The sequence below is a fragment of the Polyergus mexicanus genome, unplaced genomic scaffold, assembly GCF_030449975.1.
Source record: "Polyergus mexicanus isolate NDT 795.1 unplaced genomic scaffold, iyPolMexi1.0 SCAF_4, whole genome shotgun sequence".
Classification (NCBI taxonomy): Eukaryota; Metazoa; Arthropoda; class Insecta; order Hymenoptera; family Formicidae; genus Polyergus; species Polyergus mexicanus.
The window spans coordinates 4,579,485-4,590,898 of NW_027223324.1; the positions used below are offsets into that span (position 1 = coordinate 4,579,485).

The window sequence follows — 11,414 nt, forward strand, 5'->3', positions numbered from 1 at the left end:
ATAATGTTGCACGTAGTATATAAGCATATCAAACGAGAAAAATAGTGACAGAGGAGAAAGTCATCGTCATCGTTCAAACATTCGACTATCCACGGCAACAGGAAAAAAAGGAGCCAAAAAATAAAGTAAAAAGGAAGAAAACGCATATTCATGCACACGTTGGTATTACGTTGATGCGAAAAAAATGTCGATGAGATGAGCATTTTTAAATACATTGTATATTTATAAATTTGATTGCCGTTAGTATACGACTCGCGTGAAATCGGGCTCTTACAAACCGTCGACATAAATTAACTTCCCGTACTCGAGCTTGGAAACATCGCCCGGTAAAACAACGGCAAGGCAACGGGAAGTACTTATATCGAGACATTCTCTTCTCGGCGAAATACTGCTACATTAGAAAAGCTCGTAATAGCGTCGAGTCGTGAAACAGTTACGTCATTAGGAAAGGGGATATAGAGACGGGTAAAATTATCCATCTTGTAACGAACGCTCGAATTCATACATCGTTATCGCATATCGGCACGAAGCTGTGCGCGGTAAGTCTCTCATTGCAAAATTGCAATGCCGCGTTTGCCAGAAGAAATTACTTTACCCGTATGTCTTCACATCTATTACGTGGCCCCCCCGCTGATTGATATTCACGCTATGTGTCTCGAAGACACTTTCTTGGATTTGTACAGTATTCGCGACAGGTTTTTCGATTTATTGCTACTCCGGAAATTATCCGCAAAGCATGAAAAGGCTGAGCATGTCGAAATCGAGAACGTGCGAATAGTACGCTCCTAGCATAGTACAGCCGACTATTTATTTAGGACAACCGTTTAACAACTAGTCGCGCAAAACTATACGAATAAAATAAGTATGTCAAGTGCGTACGCGCTTTTTAATTTGTCTATGAGAAAAGAATTATATAAGAATTTCTCTCTCTCTCTCTCTCTCTCTCTTTCTCTCTCTCTGTATTCGTGAAAATATGTTCCGGTCCGGTCCATACATAAACAAGCCATTAAAATTCGCCAAAAATACATTTGCTCAAACAGCGCGTCGCGTTTACGCGCTTGCTGTATATATTTGTTTTACGTTTCGAGTATGGAGAAGGAATCGGCTTCGAGGAGGTGGAGAATCTTATAGCACGAGAGAGAGAGAGAGAGAGAGGAAAAGTCGAAACATCTTACATTGTAAAATATCCTTGTTCTTCTAAATCGGATATGAGTTTCATACTACATTAAATGTACAGTAAAAATATGTGGATAATGCGCGAAGTGAAGGAGCAAATATTCATTTCTCTCTCATTAAAAACTGATCGTTTAAAAACTAGTCGCGTATACGCACACACGGATAACAAGTCGGTGGAATTTTATTTTATCTCGCGCTAACGTCACGCGAAGAAATTTTTATGGAAAATGATAAAGTTGAAAGGCGCGAGCACGTCTTTCATTTAGAATTTAGACTACGTTCTTGCATTTTCCATATATGTGTATCCGGTATAACTTTCTTTTAAATACATTATTACGATTTGTACCGTACTTCAAAGATGTAGCGCGATCGCGAAGTCAATTCACGATCATTGTTGTACCATGCTTGCAAATTGTAGCGATCGGTCGCAGGTCAAGATCGAAAGTCTAACTGAGCCTATGTAATAGGCTATTCGCAATACGATTCTACATGATATAACGAATACATTGAACCTTCGCATTTGTATGTAACGACGCGGACTCTGTATCGATTGTGCAACATGCCAGCAGAATCGCCCGCAGAAACTGTTAAATGGATTTCACATAATGCAGAACGGACGTCTCAGACTTCCTGGTGAGAGAAGCCTATCCTTTTTATGAGCGAACGGCATCATTTATCGTAGCACTCGTTATCTTCTCATATACATATATAGATTCGTGAAAATCTAATCTAATATTGATAAAATATATATTGACGATGTGGGGAAAATAATAATAATAATAATAATAATATTTTACGCTTTATACACAAGGTGGTCCGAAAAAGCATTCTATCGATGTGTCCGATAGAAATAAAATTTGTATCATGATTTCTCTCTTCAAGATTGTCTCTTTGTTGATGGGAACCGGATTATGGATCTGAGAAAATAAATTTTAATTACGAGAAGTCATCTTTTCTATTTCATCCATAAAATGCTAAATTCAACCTTATATTATATCTTCTCTCTACCGTGCAAATGACTTGCGATGATTACTAGCGTGTTTAAATGCGGAAGGAAAGCGAATCTTCCGTGACGCCAATTTTACAGATCTTCCGATGTTATATGTTGGGTGCTTATGTATATCGCACAGTTATGGGAAAATTAATCTCCTCAGTATTTGTTTAGTAATATTACTTGCACTAGTGATTCGTCTATATCTATTTCGTGCATCTTTTTTTTTATACTTCTTTTTTAAGTTCTTCTTCAAATTGGTATATGTATTGGAAATTCCAGTAGCTATTATATTCGAACTATTATAAGATAGTTATCGTTCGATATTTAACTTGTCTACCATTGATTCCGTCTATTTTAAGGTCTGTGGAGCAAATTCGCGGCAGATTGTACTTGACATTTTGTATCTTTGTATGATTGTGCGTTAGCAACAGAAATCATGTATCATTCCCGAGGCATAGTGAAAGTAACCGATTCGATTATCTGTATGAAGACAAAAAAATCGAGAGGACAGCTGCTTCAGACATCATATCGAAAGAAAGTCAAAGTAATTCCCATCGTGGAGTTCGAATAATGACTCTCTCAATTTGTCGCTTCCTTGTCGCCTCACCTAGAAAAATCGAGAGAGATTCTGCATGCACGTTTAAATTCAAATTAAACGAAATTTGACAAAATAAATGTTTGAAGATGCTTCAACCGATTTTCCAATTTTCAAGATTGACTTTCTTGAAAAATAAAACAACTCGTACAAACGTAGAAAAAAAAAAAAAAACAATTTCCAATTTTGCATATTATCGGCTTATTTCCTTACATAGAATTTTTATGACACCCCTGTGGTACTGTCGATCATAGAACGTGTACAGAAGCCGATGGTAATCAATTCTGATCATCTAACGCGGGTGCAACCCGGCGCATCTCTCGGCGGACATACCGTCGGTGAAAGGTAACCGCGATGAATGCACTTTTCAGGAACGACAATAACCCCGGGGAAGAAAGTCAGAGTGAGATTCCGCAGGTGGCGAAGTGCGAGTGCGAATACACTTGGTTGCGATGCAGGCGAAAATTATTCTTTCACGTGCATTACGAAATGCGCCTTTCCGTATCGCTGCATCGTGGGATGTATCGTGTGCCACTATAAAATAAGAAAGGCATTTCTTCAAGTTCTAGGAAAAGCTGTAAGATTCTGTGTGTAATTTACAGTGACATGTTAATTTGTTTCAACACGAGTATTGCTGTTTTCAAAATATCAAATTGATGCAGTAATACAACGTGAGAGAGAGAGAGAGAGAGAGAGAGAGAGAGAGAGAAAGAGACCGAGAAGAAAGAGAGAACTATTATATGAATAACAAATATCTGAAATTTATTACTACCAGAGTCATTAAATGACTCTAATTTTTACTAATCTCATGCTAAAAAAATCGCGTTCTGCTTATGAAAGATTTTAAAGAAAAATTATTATAACAGAGTCACATTTTATTTATAAATGTTTATCAAACACTTAATAAAATAAAATAAAGAATAAATAAAATTAAAATTAAAATAATAATATTAATAAATTAATAAAATAATAAACATGACCATATATCTATAATGTGTCTTTTATAAAACTACAATATTATAATCAGCTATGTGAGATGTAGTAGAAAGTCCAATTCCCCCGCACGGTAATAATCGTTTAAAAGGCCCTGATAATAATTAGCGAGAAAGTGATCGCTGCTTGTGTAGCGTGTATATTGCATGTCATCGGACATTGGTTGAGCATTAGCATTTACATCCGTCATATACGTCGACATTAAATTTGATAACTTTTGATATCTAACTCTTTTAATCTTTCAATCATAGATTTGGAAATTAATCATCAATCTTGCCAGCTAATTTTTCCCAAAATTCTATAATCAATTTTTTTTTTGGTACAAAGATTCTTAAACTATTTTTAAGACTTATATTAATTTCCATTGATTATATTCGTATATTTTATGTTAATTATGCAATTGCGTGTTTAATATTTGTGTATAAATAGATAAAAATTTTTTCTCTACAAGCTCTCTCTCTCTCTCTTCATAATTTACTCGATATAAACCATATTTACAATTAGTGTCATGCAATTAAAAATTTAAATTATTTTTATTGCAAGAGAAGCAAAGAGCATTTTTTATATCTGTCAAATATTTTGAATTTGTTTTATCATTAAAATTCAGCGAATTATATTACATTTTATGCTGCTACATATCTTATCGCTCCGCATTTACTGTGAAGCATTTACTGTGATGAACGAGGAAAATCCCCTCCTAACTGAAGATGTACACGAAGAGTCGAGACCCCCGTATAGCACCATGGCACTCATTGTATCCCTCCTCGAAATACCTGCGTGTCTAGAGTATCTAGGCGTCTAGATAGAGGAGCACTCTCTATAAAAGCCTCGAATGTCATGATGAATTCGTCAGAAGAGTGACGAACCGTAAAAAAAGACGGCACTCGTTGCCATCTTTTTCACATACGATGGGCCACACGGTTCCCTTTCGAGGAAACATGCAGTTTATTCTGGTCAGTGTTCATCTCTCGCCGTGCTTTCATTTTTTCATGTCTTAACCGTGTGTCAGTGCGCCTGTGATATATGTGAGATTTTTCGAACGGGAAGTGACGACGTTATTCGTACATAGCATCGTGGAGTATTTTTTTTTTTTTTTTTTTTTGTTTGTGTGTGTGTGTATTCGTAGGTCGATTTAGATTCTGCCGGTGAACATATCGAGCGGTGCCATGCATGATACATTTCGTGCGTTTTTTGTCCCTTTGACTATAGCTCGATCAACTGAAATATATTTAATTTATTAAATATATAAAATTGTTTATTTTTTCAATAAAAAAATGAAGATGTTTATTAAATTTTTATCTCGCTCTCGTTGCTTTTATTTTTTGATATTATCTTTAATAATGTTAATATTTTTCTAATATTATATTGTATATAGAGTAATTTTATATAAGATAAAAGTTGATTCTTTTTTTTTATAGAATATAAATAATATATATATATATATATATATATATATATATATATAATATTATAGATAAAAATTATTTACCATGCATTATTTTAAATGTATAATAATTAAAAAAGAAGCGATCTTTAAATTAATGATAAAGACATTACATTGTAAAATTATATAAAATTAATATAGGATTACTATCTCTACAGAAAACTCTTTATTTTATAAAAATAATGTTTACTAATAACGCATAATAATTCTATTTCATTTTGACATTAGTGGCAAAGAATAATACATGATATTGACACGACTTTGAAATATGAAACAGTAGCGTTGCATTAATGTAGATGATCTTAAATGAGCCGATAAATCACTGCAATTTTCTAACGGCAATTGCTATAAGCGAGCATTCGTCACTTTTCACTCGCCGCGAAATGGAAAGTGGTGCAAGTAGGAGGCACACTTGAATATATATTATGGAATTACATTAAATGTCATGTGTAAAATTTAACAAAATTAATGGAAGTTAGTGAAAAAATAGTAAAGTCAAAGTCTCAACATTTTACATTTTCATGAACGAATTTACATTTAGAATGCTCTATTATTCTTATATTTTTTTGCCGTAATAGCATGACATATCGACGCTGTGATGTTAATAATGAGATATCTTATGTATATCTAGAATTGTGATAATATTTTGAACAGTAATTCAAGATGGCCTTCTCCACATAATGTAGTATTAATGATATGACAGATTTTTAAAAGCTACATTTTTATTTTTTTTAAGATAAACATATACATTTTATTTATTACAAAATAAAACTCGTATGTGTAATATCTTAAATCTTGTTATTTAAAGATATCTCGTTGTCAGTATTTAATCAAACTATATACAGATAATTTTTATTTGAATTCTCTCACGGAAAACCGGAAATATATACAGCGTATTATTAGCTGGATAGGACGATAATTATAAAACAAATTAATCATCGGATAATTTACAATTGTCAATGTCGATATAAAACAGAATAATGTAGGAGTATAAAGTAATCGTGTAAAGTCGTATTAAAATGGAAGTAAGCCGAGGCCATTATTAATATGTAGATAATATGCAAACAATTATTATTGTTATGTTAATTTGAGAAGAGGCAAATCTATTTAATCAGTATAATGATGTGTAATTACTGAAATTTCTGTTGCTGTTACTGCAATAGCCGGCGTAACGGAAGAAAGCGTTTCCGCAGAATCTCGAGATTTTTGATATCGCGATTGATTTGAATATATTAAAATGTTTAAATAATATTCCGAATATGATGATAACGCGAATATCGTTAATTCATAAACAATCAAATACCTAAGTACTCAACTGCGCTAATAATTATGGCTATAGTCCTTTCAGAGACTTAATGTGAATTATTTTTTATTTATGAATTGATCGATTTACCCGAAACTGATCTCTTTTGTAGATCAAAATAGAATAAAATTATTACATTTGTCGCAATCTTCTGTAATTTTTCATATTAAATATCTTTGTAATTTATTCTCAAATTACAAATTTAATGAAGTGTTAAATTTTCTTGAAATTTAATATACTTTTACTGCAGGGCACATTTTGAAGTTTAGTTATTCTTATTTTCAATTATTTATTATTTAAAATCACGATTACAAAATCACAATCTTTCGATACTTATATTAAGAGAAAAAGATTCGATTCTAAAAATACACCAAAACAAAATACGTAAATTAATAAGGTAGGTCTGTAACACATCTAAATTGCAAATAGTCAAACGGTCCCAAATGATTCTCGTGAAAGAAAAAGAGACAGAAAGAAGGAGAGAGAGAAGTAGGACATCTAAAATACGATATGAAAATAAACGTCACATCGCCGCAAGGTTCTGGCTACCACGACAAGCACCGCCTAAGGGTAATCCGTGAAAAAAAAAGAATTTTGATGGGGCCCACTTTCCAGTTGGTACAAATTTCACGGTCCCCCGATGACCCCTTCTGAAAGCATGAAGAAAAGAAGTCGGAGGGGGAAAGGGGTCGACCTAATTCGCGCCGGTGTTTACGTCGTCCGCGCGACCAATACTTTCGTTTTTGAGAGACGCGTTTGTAAGCCGTTGAGTGCGTAGAAATTCGCAGATTTCCGTCACTCAGAAGATCAACTTGTTAGCGAAAAACCGGCGTGAAATTGATGGCCGGCGATCGTGCGAAAGCGATAATTATAAAGCCGCGCAATTCGCTTGAGAAAAAAAGCAATTAATACGGCGAGGGTGTCTTTTTTTCGCATGGTTAATCGCATAATCAGTGTTCATCTGCGATCTTTTATATGTAGATAGATATGTTTGATAAGATAATAATCATTTTTAAAAATTTAGATTGTAGATAATCGTCATCATTAATATTATTCTATATTGTTACTTGATAATAAATTGGATTATTTATTATATAAAAATATTTGCAAAACTAATAAAAAAATTCTTTCAGACAATATTGTGTGGCCTCCTTGTTATCACCGTATTTGGAGACCCGATTAGAACAAAAAGAGAGTGAGTATATAAATGATTAGACATCTATATAAAATGTTTTTAAAGATGTAATTTTTTATATGATTATATATAAAAAATAGATAAAGTAAATTAATAATGTAAACTTAAAATGTTATAAAACTAATGGTATAGATTAATATTAATTGTTTTTACTTAAAAAATGAAAAGCGATTAAAACAGTTTTTAAAAAAAGCGAGTAATAAAATATTTTCTTCTTTCCTTCTTTCGATATAACATGATATAAAATATATAAATATTTTTTATACAAATGAATTTATGATTATTAAAAATTTGCTATTTAAATACATGCAATATGCTTTTGTCTCAATAATGATTTATTGAGAAAATATTTATGGAATAAAATTTTTTCACATGTATATACCGTCATCTTCAAAAATTCCTCAATTCATATAAAAATGTTTAATATTTAGTGAGATTAAAAAGCTTTTTATCGCGCGATTAAATTACGACGGGTTATAATACCCTGTACAACTTAATCTCTTCCACTCTAATAAGAGAAATACTGTAGGCCACCCATAAGCTCGCAGTATGGCGCACCACCAGCAACGTCCTACGGATTACCGAACGTAGGGCCATCCGATTCTTACGGTCCACCCGCAAAATCTTACGGTGCACCGTCCGATTCGTATGGAGCACCACCTCCACCACCATCGTCGTCTTACGGTGCGCCACCATCGTCATCGTATGGCGTGCCATCCGCGCCTTCGTCGTCTTACGGTGCACCATCCGCGCCTTCGTCGTCTTACGGTGCACCATCCGTACCTTCATCGTCTTATGGTGCGCCTTCTCAGAGTTATGGCGCACCGTCCGGTGATCATGGTTCCTTCGGCGGCGCAGGATCCTACGGTGGTGATCATAGCGGAGGATCCTTCGGCGGTGATCATAGCGGAGGATCCTTTGGCGGTGATCATGGCGGAGGATCCTTTGGCGGTGATCATGGTGGAGGATCCTTTGGCGGTGATCATGGCGGAGGATCCTTTGGCGGTGATCATGGCGGAGGATCCTTTGGCGGTGATCATGGCGGAGGATCCTTTGGCGGTGATCATGGCGGAGGATCCTTTGGCGGTGATCATGGCGGAGGATCCTTTGGCGGTGATCATGGATCTTTCGGTGATGATCATGGAGGAGGAGGAGGAGGGGGAGGAGGTGATTCATTTGGTGATCATCATGGATCGAGCGGTTACGGCGGCAGTAGCGATTTCGGATCACCTTCCGGATCCTACGGACCGCCTTCGGACTCTTATGGACCACCGGCACATGATCAACCAAAAGGTGTATGGAAAAAAAAATTGGTATGGAAACCCGAATGGAAACAGATTTGGAAAACAGAATCTAAAATGACTTGGAAGCAAGTATGGAAAAAAGTGCAGGTGCCGGTTTGGAAGGAAATTCAAGTGCCTGTCTGGAAGGAAATTAAAGTACCTGCCTGGAAGAAGGTCCAAAAACCCATTTGGAAAGAGATACAAGTACCAATTTGGAAAGAGGTCCAAGTGCCAGCTTGGAAAAAAGTCTGGAAACCTGTTTGGAAAGAAGTTCAAGTTCCTGTGTGGAAGGAAGTCCAAGTACCTGACTGGAAAAAGATCTGGGTGCCGGAATGGATTAAGGTCGGTATACCGGGCGAGCAATACGTGGGTAAAGACCATCACGGCTGGCAGTATACCAGTCATGGTCTCTGGAAGAAGAAATTGATATGGAAGCCAGTTTGGAAGAAGATCTGGAGAACAGAGAAGAAGCAAATATGGGTGAGTGATAAGAAACTGGAATGGAAGGCCGAGTGGAAGCAAATCTGGAAAACGGAGAAGAAACAAGCCTGGGTGACGGATAAGAAGCTGATCTGGCAGGAGGAGTCAGTGCAAGTGTGGGTACCACAGAAGAAACAGATCTGGGTCACCCAAAAGAAACAGGTATGGAAAGACGAATGGAAAAGCAAGTGGGTTCCGGTTTGGAAAGACGTGCAGGTGCCGGCTTGGAAGAAGATCTGGAAGCCCGTCTGGGAGAAAGTATGGGTTCCGATTGAACCCCACCACGATGAAGGTCATCATGGTTACAAGTAGAGGGTCATGTTCCATCGGCTCAATCTTCTCTTTAACTATCTCGCGATACGCAGAGATCAAAAGGTCGACTCGGAAAATTATCTGGGAATTATCGATGCCAAGAAAGTCGGTCAAACTTTATAGTCTTGTGATAATGGATTATACTTGCCGATAGACACATATATTTTAAGGAGAAAGGGAGAAGAGCTTACCAATAAATTCATACGACAAGGAGAAAAGTAAAATCTGCAGTTAACAAGTTAGAAAGCATCATGATGCGCGATGAAATACGAAGATAAATAGTAAAAATTTTCAATCGATTATTTCGATGATAACGCGGCGGAATCGTATATCTTTCGATTTTATGTAAAATATCGCACAAAAAATAAAAATAATCATCGAGTAATCATTAAAATATTATTGTAGCAGATATGAAAATATTATTTAAAAATATTATCTATTTAAAAAAAAGCAAGGCATATATATTAATAACCGATCTTTATCAAATGAATTTATAGCGACACGATTAAATTTAAAAAATCAGATATTTTATTAAATTAAGTTTTAAAACAAATCGTCATAAAAAATAATTATGTTATCAATTATTTATCGTGAAGAACTATTTGTGCAATTTTGGTATATCATTTACATTGGAAAAAATATTTATATCTTAAGATAAGTTTTGTTTTATTTCAGTAATTCAATCTTAAATTAAATTACAGAGAATAAGTTATAGGAAGAGTAATATTTTTTGCTTGTCTACTTTTTTTCAGAGCCGATCTACAGCGAATAGTATATAATATATACTATATACTATATACTATATACTATATATATATAGTATTGTTGAAATATTTTATGTCTATAGATGAGGCTTCTTAACTACGTGCATATATTAATATTATATGTAATTAATTCATCATTTTGTAAATATTGTTTGATTACTGGAATGCATGCATGTTTTAATACTTTTTATACGTTAATAAATATTATTTTTATGCTATCCCATAGATTAATATAATTTCCATGTTTCTATGATTATTCCTTTTTGTTGTCTGGAACATTCGATTCAATTCTTTAAAACGAAGAGTCTGTGAAAACATTACGAAAATGTAATAATTTCTTTTAACAATTCAAACATGTAACAATTTATTTTTATTTATTTATATAGTTAAAATAAACTAAATTTCTTATTTTAAAGAACTATTTTTTATTAAAAAAATTCAGATAAACTCAATAACATAACGCGCTAATTACATTTAATTTGTCAAGTTTTATTAGTAAAAAATACGCGCGTATAAATTTTTATTTTAGATAAAGCTTTTTTTAATTAGTACAATTACAGTAAAATAAAGTAATAAATAATTAATAAATAATTGAATAGTATATATAAATATATCTATATCATTTACAAAAAGTTAAATAAAAATATGTCACATTTTTTCAAATATAATAAACTGCATAACTTATCGTTTTTGAAAATGAATTTAATGTTATGAAATATTACTTGATTTTACGAATTATGAAATATGTAATTTTATAGAAATATTAAGTATAGTTGTCAATATTTTATTTAAGATTATATATCATGTATATAATAAGTTTCCATAAGTACTAATTATGGTTATAAATCATCATAGCTTTTTTGGAAAGATTAATT

General features: G+C 33.8%; 1 protein-coding gene across 1 annotated transcript; it reads left to right on the forward strand.

Annotated features, from left to right (window-relative positions):
- Positions 1 to 4,666: 4,666 nt before the first annotated feature.
- LOC138932552 (uncharacterized) lies at positions 4,667 to 9,784 on the forward strand. Its single transcript, XM_070294478.1, has 3 exons — positions 4,667 to 4,711; positions 7,639 to 7,700; positions 8,230 to 9,784. Exons 1-3 carry the CDS (start codon positions 4,667 to 4,669, stop codon positions 9,773 to 9,775), a joined length of 1,653 nt encoding a protein of 550 aa, XP_070150579.1. The 3' UTR covers positions 9,776 to 9,784.
- The last annotated feature ends 1,630 nt before the right edge of the window (positions 9,785 to 11,414 follow it).